Source organism: Bos mutus, chromosome 16 (assembly GCF_027580195.1).
Source record: "Bos mutus isolate GX-2022 chromosome 16, NWIPB_WYAK_1.1, whole genome shotgun sequence".
Lineage (NCBI taxonomy): Eukaryota > Metazoa > Chordata > Mammalia > Artiodactyla > Bovidae > Bos > Bos mutus.
The window spans coordinates 79,345,975-79,369,218 of NC_091632.1; the positions used below are offsets into that span (position 1 = coordinate 79,345,975).

General features: G+C 38.5%; 1 protein-coding gene across 1 annotated transcript in view; it reads right to left on the reverse strand.

Annotated features, from left to right (window-relative positions):
• The window catches only part of KCNT2 (potassium sodium-activated channel subfamily T member 2), a 418,728-nt gene extending 398,671 nt beyond the window's left edge, over positions 1-20,057 (reverse strand). The window contains exon 1 of the mRNA XM_070384415.1: positions 19,430-20,057. Coding sequence (XP_070240516.1) covers positions 19,430-19,524 — 95 coding nt within the window. The 5' untranslated portion in view covers positions 19,525-20,057. The remainder of the gene's footprint in view (positions 1-19,429) is intronic.
• Positions 20,058-23,244: the final 3,187 nt, after the last annotated feature.

The window sequence follows — 23,244 nt, forward strand, 5'->3', positions numbered from 1 at the left end:
CAGTAAATTTTAAAAGGATTAAATATGACATATGACATTAGCTTTTATATGTGCTAATGTGTGTAATATCACAATTATTTATTATTGTTTATATATCACAATAATTATTTCCTCTTTGTAATATCATGATTAATTACTATATTTATATCATAATAATTTTCTTCTGTACTAGCTTCATAATCTGTTCATACTAATATTACTTTTATATAGTATGCTGTAGAATAATTACTATTTATTTGTCCTTCTCACCTTCCTAAAATAAATGACGGTTGGTAACCGCAAGAAAAAGAAATGCAAAAAAGCAAAATGGCTGTCTGAGGAGGCTTTACAAATAGCTGTGAAAAGAAGGGAAGTGGAAAAAAAGGGGAAAAGGAAAGACATACCCATAAGAATGCAGAGTTCCAAAGAATAGCAAGGAGAGATGAGAAAGCCTTCTTCTGTGACCAGTGCAAAGAAATTGAGGAAAACAATAGAATGGAAAAGACCAGAGATCTCTTCAGAAAATTAGAGATACCAAGGGAAGATTTCATGCAAAGATGGGCTCAATAAAGGAAAGAAATGGTAGGGGCCTAACAGAAGCAGAAGATATTAAGAAGAGGTGGCAAGAATACACAGAAGAACTGTACAAAAAAAGATCTTCATGACCCAGATAATCATGACGGTGTGATCACTCACCTAGAGCCAGACATCCTGGAATGGGAAGTCAAGAAGGCCTTAGGAAGCATCACTAGGAACAAAGCTAGTGGAGGTGATGGAATTCCAGTTGAGCTATTTCAAATCCTGGAAGATGATGCTGTGAAAATGCTGCACTCAATATACCAGCAAATTTGGAAAACTCAGCAGGGGCCACAGGATTGGAAAAGGTCAGTTTTCATTCCAATCTCAAAGAAAGGCAATGCCAAAGTATGCTCAAACTACCGCACTATTGCACTCATCTCACACGCTAGTAAGGTAATGCTTAAAAGTCTCCAAGCCAGCCTTCAGCAAGACATGAACCATGAACTTCCAAATGTTTAAGCTGGTTTTAGAAAAGGCAGAGGAACCAGAGATAAAATTGCCAATATCCGCTGGATCATCAAAAAAGCAAGAGAGTTCCAGAAAAACATCTATTTCTGCTTTATTGACTTTGCCAAAGCCTTTGACTGTGTGGATCACAATAAATTGTGGAAAATCCTGAAAGAGATGGGTATACCAGACCACCTGACGTACCTCTTGAGAAACTTGTATACAGGTCAGGAAGCAACAATTAGAACTGGACATGGAACAACAGACTGGTTTCAAATAGGAAAAGGAGTACACTGAGGCTGTATATTGTCACCCTGATTATTTAACTTATATGTAGAGTACATCATGAGATATGCTGGGCTGGATGAAGCCTGGGCTGGATGAAGCCCAAGCTGGAATTAAGATTGCCAGGAGAAATATCAGTAACCTCAGATATGCAGATGACACCATCCTTATGGCAGAATGTGAAGAACTAAAGAGCCTCTTGATGAAAGTGAAAGAGGAGAGTGAAAAAGTTGGCTTAAAGCTCAACATTCAGAAAACTAAGATCATGGCATCCTGTCCCATCACTTCATGGCAAATAGATGGGGAAACAGTGGCTGACTTTATTTTTTTGGGCTCCAAAATCACTGAAGATTGTGATTGCAGCCATGAAATTAAAAGATGCTTACTCCTTGGAAGGAAAGTTATAACCAAACTAGACAGCATATTAAAAAGCAGAGACATTACTTTGCCAACAAAGTTTCGTCTAGTCAAGGCTATGGTTTTTCCACTGGTCACGTATGGATGTGTGAGTTGGACTATAAAGAAAGCTGAGCACTGAAGAATTGATGCTTTTGAACTGTGGTGTTGGAGAAGACTCTTGAAAGTCCCTTGGGCTGCAAGGAGATCCAACCAGTCCATCCTAAAGGAGATCAGTCCTGAGTGTTCATTGGAAGGACTGATGTTGAAGCTGAAACTCCAATACTTTGGCCACCTGATGTGAAGAGCTGATTCATTGGAAAAGACTCTGATGCTGTGAAAGATTGAGGGCAGGAGGAGGAAGGGACAAGAGAGGATGAGATGGCTGGATGGCATCACCAACTCAGTGGACATGGGTTTGAGTCAACTCCAGGAGTTGGTGATGGACAGGAAGGCCTGGCGTGCTGCAGTTCATGGGGCCGCAAAGAGTCTGACACAACTGAGCGACTGAACTGAACTGTACTGAACACTTTTTTGGAGAAGGAAATGGCAACACACTCCAGTACTCTTGCCTGGAGAACCCCATGAACAGAAGAGCCTGATGGGCTGTAGTCCATGGGGTCACAAAGAGTTGGACACGACTGAAGTGACTTAGCACAACACCTTTTACTTTGTTTTCAGGGACTTAGCACAGACCACAATTCGTGGTCAGGAATTATGTACTGCTTGTTGAGATGAATGCAATTTTATCAATAAAGAAAATGAGTATATTAAGTAGCAATTTTCTTGGATGTTTTGCAAGGTGTAATTAGACTCTAGAGATTTTGTCCCCTAGAATTTATAACCCTAATGAATGATATAAAATTGCATTGCATAAACATGACAAATACTAACTGAAATTGACCTTCTTTTAATATTTCCTCTTATTTCACAACATTGATATTCACCACAATCCATGTTCACATTTGATAATGACACTTCCAAAGTTTCTTACTGGATTTTGGAGGGAGTACATTTTCATCATCATTGCTTGTTCTCTTTTAGCTCATTAAAGTAGTCTGATGAACTTCTCTACTCTCTCTGTAGTTTCTAAAACTACACATTTGATAAAGCCACTTATTTATTTGAAGCCTTTCAACAATTCCCCACAGTCTATAGGGAAAAAAAAAAATCACACTCTTCCACTTGGCAATATAAATGCTCCTATGGTCTTTCCCCAAACTATTGATATCCATTATTGATCCACAAGTATACTATATTATGTCCAATCCAGTTTACTTATTGCATCTTTTCCTAGAACATGCCCCATGGAAGATCCACCATTTGTACTAGCTGTTACCACTTGATGTCTAATACGTGAATCTTAACATAAAAATTTACTTGCTTTCTAAAACTCTGCAGAAAGCTTTTTCTAATACTCCCATATCTCATACCAGGCATCGCCAGCCCCCCAGGCCACCAGTCCACAGCCAGTTAGGACCCAGGCCACAACAGAGCAGCAGGTGAGTGGTGGGCCAGAAAGAGAAACTTTACTGTATTTAAAGCTGCTCCCCATTGCTTGCATTACCGCCTGAGTTCCACCTTCTGTCAGATCAGTAGCAGCATTATATTCTCATAGGAGCATCAACCCTACTGTGCTTGAATCATCCTGAAATCATTTCCCCTCCCCACCACCACCAATCTGTGGAAAAACTGTCTTTCACAAAACCTGTCCCTGGTGCCAAAAAGGTTGGTGACTGCTACTTTATACAGTGTTCTACTTTATCTGAATTGTTTTGCAAGTCTTATGTCTTCCAACACAAGTTCAAGGGTGCGATAAAGATGGGACCATATCTTTCAAGCACTTCTTATCATCCTAATGCACATGGTAGCAGGAATAAGTTCAATGTGAGCATAAATTGGGATGCACAGAGGAACTTCCCTTGACTTCATTACATGGGTTTACTAAAAGGACATATTACTTGGAATATGTAGCAGGAGGAACAGAATCAGCAAGTAAGAGCATCTTTATAATGAACATTTTAATTAGTCCTTTTTTGAAGCACATTTAATTATATATTTTTGTAAATGACTAGAGTTTGTTTCTCTCCTACTTACCATGTGGTAGAGAGATGTATTACCAGCTTCTTTCTGATACTAAAAAGGAGACTGAAGTGAAATCAAATGTGTTCATTCCATTGGACAGAAACACCAGTTAAGGATTTGACTCAGTAAATAGAATAATAATAGGCATATACATGTTTAGGAATAATGTGCCTTTTTCTATTCAAAGAATTGGACCATGTTTAGATAGCTGTCACTGATATATTTCACATATTTTTTTTATTCCTCTTGAAAATCATTCTATTCACACTAACACTGAAAAATTAAACATACTCAACTATTATAAGCACTGTTTCTCAATAAGAAGAAAAAAAAATTTTTTATAGGATTTAAGACCAAAAAGAATTCCTTCTGTTCATCCCAATTATGTAAGAGTTAGTACCACTACCTATGTGCTCTTTTCAACACCTCCACCAGTCTCTTGGACACTGAAACAGCTGTTGACTGTCAAGCAGACTGATGGCTTTCACTGAATGGCCCTGTACGTAAAATTCAGAATTCACTTTAACAGTCATTTGAACTGTCACTGTATGAATTATGGACTGAGATACATTCTGCTTTGCCATTTCCATAGGAAAGCTCCTCGTGAATATTAAATTAGAAATGGGAATGGTATTTTTCAAGTCAAATGATTTAAGCTACATACCTAGGTTTAGAAGGGGCTTTAAAAAAATATTTTACATCCAAGTGGAAAAACATTTCAAACTGAAATGATCTTGCACTTTTATTATAATAATGTATATATGTATGTATGTGATGCACATATATATATTCATAGTTGTGACTTTTTCTTTTAAAAATATCTTCCTTATATTACAAAATTAAAATTCTTGGAGGCTTTGTGTAAACCATATATGCTAAACAATGTAGAAAGACCTCAAATAAATTGACGACATGACTTTTTCCCTAGAAAGTTGTATGTTATACCTAAAATAACATACAAGTAATTATAAAACCACATAATGATATGCAAAATATATTGAGTAGCCTGAGTGATTTCAAAGGTTTAATTAGTAACTCTGGCTCTGTGTTCAGTTCTGGGCCCAATCATGAAGTAAGGGATGATGAGAAAAGGAAGAGATGCTGAACAGTCTCAGATCATGGTGTGATACCAGAAAGAGCAATGAACTGTATATTGGCAAGGGAGGTGGGGAGTTATTTCTGTGAATAACCACAGTGACTAAATTTCAAAAAGCTGTTTTGGGAAAATTAAAGAAGGTATTATGTACTCATGGATTGAGAGAATTAATATTGGTAAAATGTCCACAGTACTCAAGGTAATCTAGAGATTCAGTACAATCCATATCAATATTCCAGTGGCATTCTTCATAGAAACCTAAAATTTTAATGGAATCATAAAAGAACCCAAATAGTCAAATCAATCTTGAGAAGGGAAAACAAAGCTGGAGGCAACATGCTCTCTGGTGTCAAAATATATTACAAAGCTATAATAATCAAAACAGTATGGTATTAGTACAAAAACAGACACTTGATCAGAACAGAATAGAGAACCCAAAAATAAGCCCATGCATATTTGGTCAATTAATTTACAACAAAGGAGGAGAGAATATACAGTTAGGGCAAGGACAGTCTCTTCAATAAATTGTGCTGGGAAAATTGGACAGCTACACACAAAAGAATTAAACTGGACAATGATCTTACACCATGCAAAAAATTAACTGTGGATTAAAGACTTGAACGTAACACCTGAAACTATAAAACTCCTAGAAGAAAACACAGGCAGTAAGGTCCCTCACACAGGCCTTGGTGATCATTTTAATCTGAGACCAAAATGAAAGGCAACAAAAGCAAAAGTAAACAGATGGAACTACTTAAAACTAGAAAGCTTCTACACAGAAGAGGAAACCATCAACAAACTGAAAAGGCTGCTTACTTAATGAAAGAAAATATATGCAATTGATAAATCTCATAAGGGACTGATATCCAAAATATATAAAGAACTTACACAATTCAATGGGCTTCCCAGGTGGAACAGTGGTAGAAAATCCACATGCCAATGCAGGAGATGCCAGAGAAACAGGTTTGATCTCTGGGTTGAGATCTCCTGGAGTAGGAAATGTCAATCCAGTTCAGTATTCTTGTCTGGGATACATCATGGACAGAGGACCCTGGTGGGCTACAGTCTACCTAGTCCACAACTAAGTGACTAAGCACACATACACATACAACTCAAGAGCAAAAAAGCAAGCAATCCAATTAATAAATGGGCAGAAAATCCGAATATACTTTTTTTTTTTTTTTTTCAAAAAGACAGACAATCAACCGGCCAATGAAAAAAGTCTCAGTATCATTAGTCATCAAGAAAATGTAAATCAAAGCCACACTGAGATATCATTCAGAATGGCTACTATGAACAAAAAGAACAATATAACAACTGTTGCAGAGGTTGTGAAGAAAAGGGCACCCTCCTGCACTGCTGAGAATGTAAATTGATGCAGTTCCTCATGGAAAACACTACAAAGTTCTTCAAAGAATTAAAAATAGAACTATAATGTGATCCAGAAACTCCACTTTCGGGTATTTATCTGAAAAAAATGAAAATATGAACTCAAAGGGATATATGCAACCCTATGTTCATATCAATATTTATAATAGGTAACATACAGAAACAATCTAAGACTCCACTGATGGATGAATGTAATAAATAAATTCTGCCATGTGTGTGTGTGTGTGTGTGTAATATATATGTATTTCACCCATTAAAAAAGAGAGAGAATGAAATCTTCATTTGTAACAACACAAATGGACCTCAAGGGCATTATGCTATGTGAAATAAGACAGAGAGAGACAAATACCATATGATCTCTCTTATATGTGGAATCTAAAAAATATATATATATAAATTTTAAAAATGAAAAAGCTCACAGATACAAAAAACAGACTGCTGGTTGCCAGGGGCTCAGATAAGAAGTGGGAGAAATGGGTGAATTGTTTGTTTTAGTTTAAATAAATTGATTCATTTAAAAAAAATTGTACCTGCACTTTGAAAACATAAAAATGTATTCTCAGGAAAAAAAAAAACTGAGGAGTCAGTTAGTCAGGAATATTGAATACTAGGCTGAGCAGTTTAAATTTCACATAATAAGCATCAGTGACATGAATATTATGTTAAAAGTGTGTTAAGAAGAATGTGATGAAAACGCTTGAGTTGAATGAGACTTGAGTGGGCCATAGAGATTATTGGAGGTGGGGTGCAAGGGAAAGGCTTGCAACAATGAAGTGGAAAGGCTTGCAACAATGAAGTGTGCTAACAAGAGTTACATTAATTTAAATAAGAAAGAATGAAATCCTACCAAAAAAGGATAGAGATCAAAAACTAACTTAAAAGAAGCAAGTTGAAAAGACAATACAAAACTACTGTGAAGTTTTGAAATGGAGAATTCTGGAGGATTATAATGATATTGGTGATGGTGGATAAACTGAAAAAATATTCTAGTTTGAGGCTATTTTTATCAATTACTTAGCAACCAGAAGTCTGCTGTAAAAACTATGCATTTAACATATATCTCTATGTGTATGAAGATAAGAAAGGGCTATATGAATAATTAAATTCAGGATATTTACAAAGTCTTAACATAATATTAAATTATATAATATATACTTTAGGTATTTGTGGGAAAGGAAAATAAATTAATCTAACATTTCTGAGCAGGTGAGAATAACTACAATTCAGGCTTGTGTTTTGGTTAGAATCCTTATAGATTCTACATTCAGTAACTGATCCCAGGCTCTACTGATTACATTTATCCTTCAGGTTCACAACAAAGAATACAGCTCTAAACTCACTTCATTCTTAATTCTGAATCAAAGCCATCTATATATCTATCTATATTTAAACTTTTTAAGGATGATCACATGAAAGACTATAACCCATCAGTAACATGGAGTGTTTCTTTTTTTTGTCCTGAAATACACTTATGTGTGTCCTGTAGATGTGCTTGAAATGAATAATTCTTTCTAGTTATATCAGCACCTGGCAGTGAGAATATCACAAAAGTCTTGTGAAATCTGCTATTCTTTTATGACAGAAGAGTGGGTGAGGACACTGTACACCAGGCAAGATCCCTGGGAACAATGTCCTTTCAATTTGAACACCAAGACAAGCTGTATTCCTCCTGAGCTACAGGTTTATTTCTCATCTTATGTGACTGATGATGTCTTTTGCTCTTGCTAACTCTGTTGTCCATCTCCAGTAGCTACTTAGAGAATCATGGAATTCTTAGTGTGTACCGACTCTATACTGGATTCATTTTTGCCCCTTTATGGCATTTTCCTTCAGCTCTGTTTTTCTATTTATGATATTGCAGGTGTTTATGTGGATCACTGCAATTTTTTTTAAAACAGGTGAAACATACTAATAGGTACGCCTCCATATTAAGGCCTCCATTAAGTAATTTCACATCACCACATTTAGACATCATAACATCTCACAAGAGGGTTTCCATGAGCATCAGCAAGATGGCTGAGAAAAATTAATTTCAGGTAGGTACCAATATCTTAGGGAGTAAAAGTATAGTAGAAAATCCCAAAGTTACATGAGAAATATTTAAAAACAAAACAAAAAACCTAGCCGTATAAAAAGAAAGGTAGTTGTTGTGAACTGTTGTGCCTCCTGGGATGTCAATTACCTTTACCCATGCATGAGTGATAGTCGCGTAGTCCTGCTGACTCTCTGAGACCCCATGGACTTGTAGCCTGCCAGGCTCCTCCGTCCATGGAATTCTCCAGGCAAGAACACTGGAGTGGGTTGCTATTTCCTTCTCTGAGGTTGCCCATGCATACTCAATTACTAAGTCGTGTCCAACTTCTTGTGACCCCACAGACTATAGCCCAGCAGGTTCCTCTGGCCATGTTATTTCCCAGGCAAGAATACTGGAGTGGATTGCCATTTCCTTCCCCAGTCAATTACCTCTAGCCTATCTTTAATAAAAACAGCAATAAATATTTAAATAAATAAATCTCTGCCTTGATTGTTTCACTAATTCCCTACTTCAATCCACTTTCTTCAGATTGTGAAAAGAACAGTACTCTATATGGAGTGGGGGAAATTATTTTCTCCCAGAAAATATCATCAGTTTCAAAAATTCTGTAACTTTCCTGTTGAGTTACTCAAGTGATGCTGGCCTAAAGGGATGCAGATGGTCTGTGATTTTTCTACTTTCCAAAGTATTCACATTTGTTTGCATTTTGTTCTGTCTGTTATTTCACAGCATTAAACCACATTTGTTTAGTTGTAAACATAGTCGGTAGGCAGATTAATTAGATTCTGGTTCTAGCTCTTAGGGTTATGTAACTGGGAACAAGGCATGAATTTCTGTACCTCGGGACATTCATCTGTAAGAAGGGGAAGATAACCAGATTCCTCAGAGCTGGTGTGAAGATTCAGTGAAATAATACACATGCTTAGAACAATGTGTGGTGTTCTACACCCTCTTCATATCATCATCTATTTTCATTTCATCTTCTGTATTTTCAGGGGAAACAGGTGGCATAGCACAGGAACTCTTGTAGAGAGATAGACAAGAAATAGAAACATAACACTGAAAGCTTTCATCTATAATTGGCCAGTGTCATCACCGCATGGTGCAGCAGTGACTAAAGTCATCACTGTCCCTGTTGACCAGCTTGTGCAGCTTACTAATCACCGGATCCGATTCTGAGAGCATGGACTGGCATTTTCACTTTTGACAGACCTGACACCACAGGCTGTCCATTATTAAACCACACATTTGGTCCTTCTGTCCCAGGTTGTCTGCAATATGTGGACAATCTTCAAGTCTTCCCACAGGGAGTTGAATGAGGCTAAAATGTGTCAATTTGCTTTTATCCCTCTTCACACGGTACTTTACAAGATGAGTTAAGGATGCCCCAGATATAGCAGTTCATCATTCTGTTTCTGTGCAAGGTGCAATGCAAGGCAGCCAAGAACAAGCTGCCCTTTAGTCCTTAGATTCAGAGGTTTCTGGCTTTGTGTGCAAGCTCCTATTCTCACACAGACTTGGGCAATGTGAAAAGAAGAAGTAATAAAACTCTGAGTTCCAGGAAGACGCACACAGAGAGAAATGATTCTTAATCTTTAAAGCCGGGGCATCATCGCAGTAGTGCTAAGAGAGCTAAAGGGCTTCCCAGATGGTGGAGCAGTAAAGAATCCGCCTGCTAATGCAGGAGACACAGAAGCCGCAGGTTCCATCCCTGGGTCAGGAAGATCCCCAAGAGGAGGAAATGGCAACCAACTCCAGTATTCTTTTCTGGGGAATCCTATGGACAAAGGAGCCTGGGCTACAGCCCATGGGGTCACAAAAGAGTTGTACGTGACTGAGCATACTGAGCAAGAGAGCTGAAGCACAATCCAAAGACAGGCCCAGTAATGAATCTGAACAGGAAAGGGACTCGCTGTCAGTCAACAGTGCCCTATGGACCAGCCAGGTTTCTCAGCCTAGGTTTTTCTGTCTGTTTTTCCCTCACTGCTTCTATTTGTCACAGAAGAAAAAAAAAGAAAATGACAACGATCAATATGATTGATCCAAGAAAAAATTGGGGAGAGAAATCTCACTTCCCTGGTCTTGCTTTTCTGCAAATGCTCTTTCTTGAGCCCTAGGAGTACATCCCCTCTACTCCTTTCAGGGTATGTGAACTTTTCAGCCTCTATGGAATCCCCTCCCCAACTCCAATCCCATCCCCGCTTTCCAACCAAAGCAGACAAGTAAACCTACCAGGGATACACTGAATTCATCTACATAAATAATTTACTTTTCAAAGAGCAGTGCTTCCACCTTCCCTTGAAACTGTACTACAACTCAGATTCTCCTTAAGAGAATCTAGTTCTGGTTATTAAGAAAACAAGGTCAGAAATTTTGTGTTCACTCTTCTGCTTCCAGATGACCAGACATAAGGAACCAATGCCATTCTCAGAGTGCTTTCTTGCCTTCACAATGTCTGAGCTTCTATTTATCTGCTGGAAACACATATGTGGTCTCCCTTGTATATGACAGATATGCAATCAAATATCACAGTGGCTCGAGGTCATGCAGCACCCAGATGCTGGGACAAATGATGAGGCCAACTGTACATGAACAAGGCTTTGGGTGAGAGATGGTAGAGAATACAAGGGACCCTCAGCTCCTAAGGAACCACAGTTTCTGTTCTGCAATACACAAGCGTATAACAAAACAACAGTGACATAATGCATAACTTAGAAATGTTATCAGTATTAATGATCGCCTTAGGCAAAAGAAAGCTAATAATGTAATTTGGTTGGTAGAATAAAGCTCATGATTGCAATATGTGGCAAATTTCTCAGTTTCTATGTCAATGAGAATTGACACACAATAATCATTATTTATAAGTGTGTATTAGGTATATTTAATATGGATTATATTAAATGTTTGACAGATTAACAACATTCTATATTTTATAGAAATGCAAGGGTAAAATATATATCTAAGGTAGGCTTTATAATTTGCTTCTTCATAACGTTTGGTTCATTTGCTTATAACATTAAAAACCTTACATACCACCCCCATGGCTATCAGAAAGAAGTTTGTAGTTCAGTTTATCTTTATCTATTCTACCTGGGCGGTACACTCAGTGTGAAGGGGACTGCAAGTCCCCCAACTTTGCTTGGATTGTAGTTTTTATGACTGCATACAACCAGTTTGAATTTGTACTGAGGCTGAGATTTTCTCAGTGCTATATATGCACCTTTCTTCTCACTATTCTCTAAATAATTTTCTCTTAAATTGCAATCTGATTACTATCTGATTATTAAGATCCCAAGACCTATTTTAAAAATTCCATATCTAGTCAAAAACTGTCAAAGAGTAAAAGTAACTGTTCTTCTGGATCATTACCTATTGTTTTGATTCTTTTATAGAGAAATTTTAAATTAGCAACTTGAGACTTAGGAAAAACGTTAATTTAAAAATATCTTGATTGAAAAAACTCTTGATCAAAAGTATCAAATATTGCTCAGAAAAGGTCACCATTATTTAATTTCATAGTATAAATATACAAAGGAACTGGTGAAATATCACTGTAAAAAATATTTATTTTTGTTTCAGTTTCTAAAGGCAATTGAGACAAGCACAACACATAAGTAAGACAACATCAGCAATACACAAATACACTAATAAAAACAGATGAACCATCAATGACAAAATAATATATAAACATATGAACAAGAGCATGACTGGAAACCCCAGAAGTATCACATTCAGTATTAACCTAAAGGTACAGATTATGGCTAAGCATATTATTAATTTAATGTTTATTTTGTACCAATATTGAAGACCACAATAAATTTTCATTTATATTATTTATCTTTAAAAAAAAAAAGGCCAGTGTTAGTTGCTCAGTTTTGTCTGACTCCTTTGGGACCCCATGGACTGTAGCCCACCAGGCTTCTCTGTTTCTGTGATGTCAAGCAAGAATTCTGCAGTGGGTTTACACACACAATATGTGTGTGTGTGTAAAGTCAATTTTTGCACTGTTACCTATATCAGTAGCAGGTAATATTTTTATTGCCTTATTCAGAGATTTCTCTTAATACAACAGCTCTAACAGATATAGAACTATGTGGACTCTTGAATAATAAATGCTGAAATCATTTTTATAGATATTGCATATGCATGGTTGGTTCCACTATGTATAGATAATATACAGATAACTGGATAATTAATTAAACAGTAAAATTAAAATTTAATTATTTTTAATAGCACAAAATATTTTAAAAAGTGTATTACTGACCTGAATATAAACATTCAGAATAAAAACTTTACATTAAATTGATACTTTCAAAATAATACATAATTTAATAAGGGAGATAAAATTGATAACATATAAATTTGCCATGTGCCAATCCAAAACCATTACCCCAATTAATTTGATTATGTAAAGTCACAGAAAATAATTTTTTATAGAAAACTAAAAAAAAATACAAAGAAAAAATAACAACAAAAAATAAAGTCACATATTTACATTGTATGATATATAAACTTACCTATACTCCAAAAGCTATCCAACATTCTCTCCATTTTATAAATACCTCTTAACTATTAATTGATTGAACTGTACTTTTTGTTCAAGTTCTTTTATATTTTCAATTACCACAATGCATTAGGTGACTTGTTTGCATTATGTGTGAATGTCAACTATAAAATATGAATGATACACTTAAAATTACTTGAGTTGCAACACCTGACCAAATATCTGAACTCTAGAATAATGTTAATTAAATGGCCTACTCCCATATGACTGCAACTGAGAATTGTCCATTAACAGCAATTTATCTACACTTGTGACAATTTATCCACATCTAGTGCATTGTGTTCCAAACTTTAAAATTACTAAGTCATGATGAAGGATGAGAATGGCTCGTCTAAACTGTTGGAAGACATTTAAGACCTGAAATTTACCAATCTTTAACTGCAAGAGAATATTCTAAATCTTTATGATTTTATAAATCTTAAAACAGGGAAAAAATGTATTTTTAACCCTACAATTTTATGTATTACAGAATGGTCCCCACAGAAGATCAATTAAATTTTCAGTCTCTACTCATATTGGTTTCAATTACAGAGTAACTTTGATGATATTAAGTAGTCTAAATATTAGATTTAAAGTATATAGAAGACTTTGAGCCATCTCTAGTGATTTTAGCTACTTTATTCTCAAGCAAACACTGAATATACTACTTACAAATGGTGGATGCTCTTCTTGACATTTTCAAAATAGAAATTATGTAAGGACATCATCATAACATAAGCAATACTGTCAACATCTTGGCAGAAATTCACTTAAAATTATATCTGTGAACTCCTCCCTGATGAAGCCCTGTTTTCACATCCTTTCTTATGTTCTTCCCAAAGCCTAACTTCACGAGGCCCTGAGAGGTAGCATGCATTCAAACATTAGCTGACTGGATAAAAGACTGCTCAGTTCAGTTCAGTCACTCAGTCGTGTCTGACTCTTTATGACACCATGGACAGCAGGACACCAGGCTTCCCTGTCCATCACCAACTCCCGGAGCTCACTCAAACTCATGTCCATTGAGTCAGTGATGCCATCCAGCCATCTCATCCTCTGTCATCCCTTTCTCCTCCTGCTTTCAATCTTTCCAGCATCAAGGTCTTTTCCAATGAGTCAGCTCTTCGCATCAGGTGGCCAAAGTATTGGAGTTTCAACTTCAGCATCAGTCCTTCCAAAGAATATTCAAGACTGATTTTCTTTAGGATTGACTGGTTTCATCTCTTTGCAGTCCAAGGGACGCTCAAGAGTTTCCTCCAACACCACAGTTCAAAAGCATCAATTCTTTGGTGCTCAGCCTTCTTTATGGTCCAGCTCTCACATCCATACGTGAATACTGGAAAATCCATAGCTTTGACTAGACAGACCATTGTCGGTAAAGTAATATCTCTGCTTTTTAATACGCTGTCTAGGCTTTTCATAGCTTTTCTTCCAAGGAGCAAGTGTCTTTTAATTTCATGGCTATGTGAAATTTCATCTGCAGTGACTTTGGAGCCCAAGAAAATAAAGTCTGTCAGTGTTTCCATTGTTTCCCCATCTATTTTCCATGAAGTGTTTGGACCAGATGCCATGATCTTAGTTTTCTGAATGTTGAGTTCTAAGCCAACTTTTTCACTCTCCTCTCAGTTTCATCAAGAGGCTTTTTGCTGCTGCTACTGCTAAGTCACTTCAGTTGTGTCCGACTCTGTGCGACCCCATAGACGGCAGCCCACCATGCTTCCCCGTCCCTCCCTGGGATTCTCTAGGTAAGAACACTGGAGTGGGTTGCCATTTCCTTTTCCAATGCATGAAAGTGAAAAGTGAAAAGTGAAAGTGAGCTTTCACTTCAGCTCAGTCGTGTCCAACTCTTAGCGACCCCATGGACTGCAGCCCACCAGGATCCTCCATCCATGGGATTTTCCAGGCAAAACTACTGGAGTGGGGTGCCATTGCCTTCTCCGAAGAGGCTTTTTAGTTCCTCTTAACTTTCTGCCATAAGGGTGCTGTCATTTGAATAGCCAAGGTTATTGATTTTTTTTCCTGTAATCTTGATTCCAGACTGTGCTTCATCCAGCATGGCATTTCGCATGGAAGGTCCCTTGGAGAAAGAAAAGGCAACCCTACTCCAGTATTCTTGCCTGGGAAATCCCATGGAGAGAGGAGCCGGGTAGGCTACAGTCCATGGGGTCACAAAGAGTCGGACACAACTGAACATGAGCATTAGAGGATAAGATTTACACAATGATCCATTGATGTGTATATTACATAAGTATTCCATATATTTCACATAGAATTACTTCCCTGGTGGCTTAGATGGTAAAGCGTCTGCCTACAATGTGGGAGACCCGGGTTCAATCCCTGGGTTGGGAAGATCCCCTGGAGAAGGAAATGGCAACCCACTCCAGTACTCTTGCCTGGAAAATCCCATGGTCGGAGGAGCCTAATAGGCTACAGTCCATGGGGGTCACAAAGAGTCAGACAGGACTGAGCGACTTCACTTTCACATAGAATACAGATCTATTACATATACATTATGCATATACATTCATATTACATGTGTTTTACATGTATCTGTTTCCCTACCAAAAGGTGGTAAAATATAAATATAAGTGAATTATCTGTGGTTAGTTTACAGAAAATCTATAGTGTGGAATATACACTTCTGTATTATGACAGACTCACCAGTATTTCCTCTTTAACATTACCTCTTCATGCATCAGTGATATGCCTCACTCATTTTTATGTGCCAATCCACCATATCTTATTAAGATTGAACTTAAAATTCTTAAAATGAAGAGCTCTACTTTCCTCTCCTCTAATTCTCCCCCATCATTTCTAGAATGTGCCTCTAGATGGGGAATATATCCATCTTGATGCAGATTCCACCAGAAGCAGACCTTGAGATAAGGATGGAAGTGTAAGTAGTTTACTTGGGAAATGATCCAGAAAATACCAGTTAGGGAGAGAGGGAAGAAAGCTAATAAAGCTCACAATATCAAGCCAGTTACCCCCCCTATACCAATTAGAGTGGGGTCCCATAGGACACAGTATAAAGAATATAAGCCAGAGTGGTCCCAACCAAGGAACTAGAAGGCTACAGTATTTATCTAACAAATCTGTATTTACTCAGTGGTACTTCTGACTTGCTCTCCAAGAGGGCTGGGTGTGCACGTAAGGCCAAGAGGAAACAAACAAAAAATATCAGGCAGAGGGTGTTCCTAGAAAATATCCAGAAAATATGGGCAGAGCACTAAATGCATCTGTTGGCAGAACTGTCTACTTATTCCCAGATTAAAGAGTGCTTTCTCCTTTTCTCTGTAGGAATTGAGCCCACGAAGATAACTGAGAACAGCATTGCTACTCACACTTAATGGCAAAGAAAAATTTGTGACCACACTAAAGGCAAAAGAGATGACTTCACTTGCAAACTTAGACTCGTGGATTAAGAAGGGAATGCAATGAAGAGCACCTCACCTATGCTAGATTCCATAAAATTATTCTTATAAATTGAAATTTAATTAGGTAGAGGGAAATTAGGAGCTTCCTAAGTAATTTGAGTCACAAAGGACTGAACCCATCTTTACACTTTACACTTTACACTTGTAAGGTATATCACCATAACAAGTATTTAATTTCCCAGAAACTGAGTTTCCTAGTCCTTAAAATAATTATCTATAATTCAAGGACTATCAGAGAATTGACTGAAATAATAACTATCGTAAGTTAACTTATACATATGTCTTTACATGTATGTTACACACACACATACACATATAACTTATAGGATAGCTAACTTATAGCACTAGCTAAGTACTCAGTGTAAACTGCTAGTTTTACAGGAATATCTTACAGAAATAAAATTACTGAAATCTGTAACAGCTGAATGACTTGCCTAAGGCCACTCAGGTAGTGAATAAATAAACACAGCACTGAAATCTGGGTCCTCCCTATTAATCAAAGGATCTTGTCTTCAAAGATGGACAACAAACAAAACCAAAATTAAACAGTAAGTTTTCATGGAGGCACAAAATTACCTTTAAATGTGAATGAACAATGTTTAAAATGTTAATACTGTAACCAAATAGGACCCTATGGGGAGTTTCCAAGACAGATTTCCCCCCACCATGTCCTCTGCCTGCCCCTCGTCTGTAGAAAACTTTAGCCTCCGAGGCTGAGTTCCAAAGAATAAATTTAATTGGGGAAATGGGGAAATGGCAGAAAGAAAGGAAAACAGTCAAGTAAAACAAAATAAGAATATGTCAGCCATTAAACAAAGTCAAGGACCTCAACAGCCATCAAAACATTCTGAGCCCTGATCTTTAGGCTGTTCTGCAGACACTAAGACCCCCACTAGGTGGAAGAAGTTAACTTCCTGCTGTCCACAACCTGGTAGACCCCAAGCTGGTTTAGAACCAGAAAGTTGAACATGTAGACTCCTGATTACCTCATCACCAACCAATCAAAAGAATGTCCAGGAGTTGTACACACTGCACAACTGCACCTCCTCCACATTCTGTCTTTAAAAACATCTCCCTGAAAGCTATTGGGAAGTTTAGGCATTTCTAGAACCAGCTACCTGGACTCCTTGCTTGGTGCCCTGAAATAAAGGCTGCACTTGCCAGGGCTTCCCTGGTGGCTCAGCAATAAAGGCTGCACTTGCCAGGGCTTCCCTGGTGGCTCAGAGGATAAAGAGTCTGCCTGCACTGCGGGAGACTCGGTTCCATCCCTAGGTCAGGTAGTTGCCCCTGGAGAAGGAAATGGCAACCCACTCCAATATTCTTGCCTGGAAAATCCCATGGACAGAGGAGCCTGGCAGGCTACAGTCCACGGGGTTGCAAAGAGTTGGACACGACTCAGCAACTTCACTTTTTCTTTTGCCTTCACCACAAAGCATTGTCAGTAGATTGGCTTTACTGCACAGGCAAGTGGACCCAAGTTTAGTTTGGTAACAATACTTTATTAGTAAATACGGACAAATTTTAGAGTTAAACTTGGGCTAGTATAAACTTATATTATAAAAGGGATTTTAAAAGTGCAAAACATTTTTTAACATGGCAATGACTCATTTAGGATGCATTCAACTAACCAAAATTAACTAAATATCTTCAGCATCCCTAGAAAAGTAAGGGCAACCCCATAAGCAATTATTATCTTAGATACGATGTTTAAAAAACAAACAAGTCTACCACCACCAGTCTGAAATATGTCCTCTATGTACTCTGCCTAACTCACATTTTTGCAATGAGGATTTCTATTCAATTAATACATGATGATCCTGATGTCCTGAAGTAACAAATATAGATCCAATCTCTATGATGAGCCAGTGAGCTAAGTTAAAATAGTGTATCTAAATGTCAATTAGCACTGAAATTGTTTAAATATTCTTTTCTTCATCTTTAGTCAACCAGAACACCTTACTTACCAAGCATACTGGTATGAATTCTTTAATTTTTATCAATGTATACATTTTTGCCTAAAGAGATTGAACTGAAATATCATCTACAAAACATCTATATCCCTTTAAATTACTAATATGAGACCAAAGAAGAAGGCCACAATTGATGCCCCAGATAGAATCCCCTGTGTGTAGTGTGAGTTTGTATTGGGAGCTGAGATGGGAGGAAGGTATTTCCCAGTGGTTGAACAAGGAAATTCTGAATGGGGCCAATAATGGGGTTTTTATGTAATTAATACAGAACAGCAATACCAAACTGAAGTTTAATGAAACATTTCAGTTGAGTTGAAAGTCTAGTTAGTATTCACGTATTATTTTAAAACAAGGAAATGTGGCATGTGATACCTAAATGACTATTTCAGAAAATACCAAATTCAATGAAACATAAAATGTGCTTTTTAAAAAATAATAGTAAGACATAACAAGAGTAATTCCAAAAGTTTAACGAGGCAAAGCAGTGATGCTACAGATAAAACACATGAGGAATATGTTGCTAATAACACTCTAGTTTTGAAAATTATGTTTTAATTTTGTGACATATATACTATTTAGGTTAAATACATTATTTATGAGAAGGTTGGATCATGCTATACGAACACATTATGAATAATAATCATGGTTACCCGTTCAAAGTGAGTTTTTCCAATTGCAAACGCTGTCATTTTCACTAACTACCTGTTACATATTGAAACCAACTGTCTACCTGCGTCTCCAAATGTTTAAAAAGCATAAATTTCCCAGTGGTAGGTGGACACCTAATCAGGTGTGCTTTTTCAATCAACTCGGATGCATTTTCGAATTTGATTAACAACAGCCAAGGGGAAAATATGAAAACTGATCGGCAGTGATGCTGCGTGCCATTTGGACATACTATACCTCTCACACCAGCCTCATCCACACCCTGGGAAAGCACAGATAGACAAAAGAATAAGCACCAAATACATGCAATAAATACATTGCAGGGGTCCGAAAGTGAAAAGGAGTTCCTTGCCTACACCAGTTGCCCTATAGTCAAAATGGAGAGACACGTCAGAGTCCCTCTCCCTCCCTCCCCCAAGCTCTGGCTCCCTTTCCTCGTCTCCCTCCTTTTAGCCTTTCGGCCTCCCTATCCCTCCCTTTTCCAGCTGTATCTCCGGAGCCACACTGCAGCACACCACTCACCTGTCGTCGTTCTGCCATCCTTGGTCCCCGAGCAGCAAATCCCGAAACCTGTACCTGGGAGGCAGAGGGGGCACTTCGCTCTCCAGATCAACCATCCTTCCTCAAAGAGTGGGAAACGTGAGACAACGAATGGAGGAGGCAAGGAGGGCGAGCGAAAGAAAATATTGCCGAGTGGGGGGGAGAGGACTTCGTCAAAGGAGGCGGCGGGAAGGGGGACCGCAGCAGGGGAAGGGGCCTTGGAGGGGGATGGGGGTCTGCGCCCAGCCGGAAGCTGAGGCCGAAAGGGGCCGGCTCCTCTCCTCCGGAGGGTGTGATGGGGATGATGCAAACCCAGCCCAGGAGCAAAAGTCTGGCTCTGACAAGGACCGACGATGCCAAGGAACCGCCCCCAGGCTGGGCGCCGCCTCTGGTCGCCAGGACTCGGGGGAGGCGGGAATGCAAAAGTTACTTCGCCCGAAAAAAAAGAGAAAAGACGCGCGGTGCCTAGAAAGAGAGGAGAGGGGTGGGCGTGCGCACAGCGCGAGGGTGAAAGCCCGTCCTGCCCGGCTGCAGGCGCGACCCTCCTCGGAGGCTAGCCCAGCTTGCAGCAGGTTCCCGCAGGCGGACGCCCCGCACGGCCGCGCAGGCGCCGGGGGCCCTGGGGTTGGGGGTCCCGGCGCAGCGCAAGGGCTCTCCCCGTGGGTGGGGCCGCCGCGGCGGCCCCGCCAATGAGACGCCCCTCGTTAGCATAACGGTGACGGAGGTGCCGGGGGACGACCAATGGGGGCGAGCCTAATTAGTGGGTTCCCGGGCTGAAATCCCCCCTCCGGAGGAGGGGGACCCGCGCGCGTCGAATGTCCCCAGGTCACCCGGCTCCTCGTCTTTGGCCGCCTTCAGCCAGGTAGGCAGCGTGGAAATGGCACGTTCCTGGAGAGGGAATCCCCGCTCCCAGCTTCAGGAAAGTCCTAGTTTTTTTTTTTTTTTTTTTTCTCACAGACTGAAAGCCAGGGAGGTGTTTTCCCTAATCCTGGAAAGGAACGAATAAGGGCCACTTTAGGCCGCTGCAGAGAAGTGTTTAGAAGTGTTTAGATGCTGGCATTAGAATGCGTGGAGGATGGCATACTAGGGCAAGAGTGTGGTGCTGTGGGCTTCCATGTGGCCTTCGCCTTGCTCAGTGGTCCACGCGGGCAGAGGAAGGGTGAACCCCAGGTTCCACAGCCTACTTTTCAGAATGGACCGCAGCTTATGAGAACATGCCTATGTTGCTCTTCTAGCAAACACCGATTCCATCAGGGTATGTACATTCGGACACCAACTACTCTTCCTCTGAGAGAAACGGGCCTGAGGGTACAGAGAAGATTGTGTCACGGCCAGTGGCCTCAGGGATCTCATCGTTTGCTTGGAGGATCAAGCTTATAAATGAAGTGATACAACATGAGACACAGTAATCCAGCAACATACAGGTTTTGGAAATACCTATGAGATAACACACTTTTTCATGCACGGAAGGGTCAAGACAGAAAATGAACCAAGTCTTTTATGTTACTTTGCAACTTACTCGAGGAAAGAGAAGAAAGCAGTGGAGCAGGGAGAATCCTATGAGTTCATGCAAAATGATAGTTTAAAATGTTTGGTTCATTCAGGAGTCAGTGATTAATTTGGTATGATTAAATTTTCAGTGAGGTCATGGAGTGGAGGGTTAAATACAGAAAGTTAGAAATTCAATAAGAAGTCAAAATGTAGAAGCAGAGAAAATCGAATGAGCACCTACCTAAATCTTAAGAATCAGTGGAAATAGATGTCTCTATCTTCCAGATCCTACCCATTCTTCCAGACCCACCTCAAATGACATATCCTCTATTAGATTTCCTGATGCTTCCAGTTGGCTAAGATACCTTCTTCCTTTGAACCCTTCATACCCTCTGTGAGTGTTTTGCTTGGAGTTCTTATTATATTCTGGCCAGCTGTGTGATTAACTGTGCATTTTTCTGCATCTTATCCCCCTTCCTGTGGCTTATCTTTCTAGCACAGTGCCTTCAAAATGAGTAACATCTCAACATATACTGTTGAGATGCATTAAAAGCTCCTAAACCTAGGAAGTTAATCTTTTTTTTTTTTTTTCACTTTGGCTTTATCTCCAAAGTTATGTGTTTATGGTTTGCTTTTGTTGTGTGTGTGTGTGTGTGTGTGTGTGTGTTTTGCCACCACTTTGCCAAATGAGAAAGGTGAATTGGTACATTGTTAGTTTAGGTGGGATGGGCTGGGGCTGGGGAGAGAATATCTGTTTTATATTTTGGACCTTATCATCTGCTATAAAGATAGCTTTGTGAAGTTTACTTTTTTGTTTTTTTTTTTACTGTTCCAGGCTAGTATTTATATTTTTATTTATATTATTATAGTCTGCTTTTATATACAAGGGCAGAAATCTGAAGTACTTATGTATCAGTAACCAATTCAGAAGCAAGGCACTAAAATAAAGGAAAAAATAGCTGTTTAGTGTTGGATTCTTGTCGTGTTACAGATTAGAGAGTAAAGTGGCAGCATTTGAATTAAAAGAAAGCTGTGCACCCTCACCCTTATGACAGTTTGAATTATTTGGTTTCCAAGTACCCAGGAAACATATTAAGAGGGAACAAGTACCTCAGGTAGAAAGAAAAAAAAAAAGGAATAAATAAAAACTTGCTCCGCTAGTAGTGTCATAGCCCAGCTGTCAAGGATACAAAGGGTACAAAGGACCCTACTGTGTCAAAGCAAGTGGAGATCAATATGTGCCTTACAATTGTCACCAGTGAAGAATCTTATCTTTCTGAATTTAAGAAAATTAAAAGAATGATGCAGTATAACAAATACTATCCTGATAATCTTAAAATATAGCAATATTTGGGCCTTGAAACTTAATTTTTTTCAGTTTTCTGAAGGCAGACTTTTCATTTTTTGTCATTAATTTTTACTTTTAGCTCTCCCAGCTGTCTTTCTATACTTTTTACTCTTTTTTTCATGCCGAGTCATGCCATTTCCTGCTGTTAAAACATACTTTTCTCTTTCACTGTTTTTATCTTGGTTTCCTTTATTTCAATGTGCTCTTTTAATCTCCTATTTCATAGACTCTTTATGTGTGTGTGTGTTTTGTGTGTGTGTGTGTGTGTGTGTGTGAAAGCTTTCATTTTACCATGACATGAGAGTCGATTTTTAGAAACAATTTTAACTTGGTTCTGTACAATTTTGCAACTTCCTCGCTGGTAATCTTAGGTTATCAAATAAAAATCTAGTGTATATGAGAGCAATAGACTAATTTGGTCTCATAATACTAAGAGAACACTCACCACAACTCTTCTGAATTACAATAGTGATGGAGTAGACCATGCCTAGACTGATAATTAGGGAGAAGATTCATTTCCTACTCTTTCCAGAAACAGATTTCAGAATATCTTCTAACTTCTTCCTTTTTCAATACAGAAAAGGTATTTTTCTTAGGTCTTTGATTTCCAGTACATTAATTATATTAATATTTAAATATAAAAATAAATGAGAGTAGAGTGAAGAATGATTGAAGAGTGAGTGAAGAGTTAAGATAATGAGTGGAAAAGGATTTTGCTTACAAAAAGCAATGTCTTGATAATTATCTTGTGAATAATAAGCATGGCTGGAAGTATAGAATATGTTGGGGTTTTTTACCCAAAAATATATGCACATTACGTGTGTTATTTTTATGAGAACATTTTTAAAACTGCCAGTGATTATGTCTACCAAGGCCTATAAAAGTTGTTTGAAAATAAATTTTGAATAGAAAAAAATAACTTTATATATGTTAGGCTTCCTACTTCATAGATCCTTCA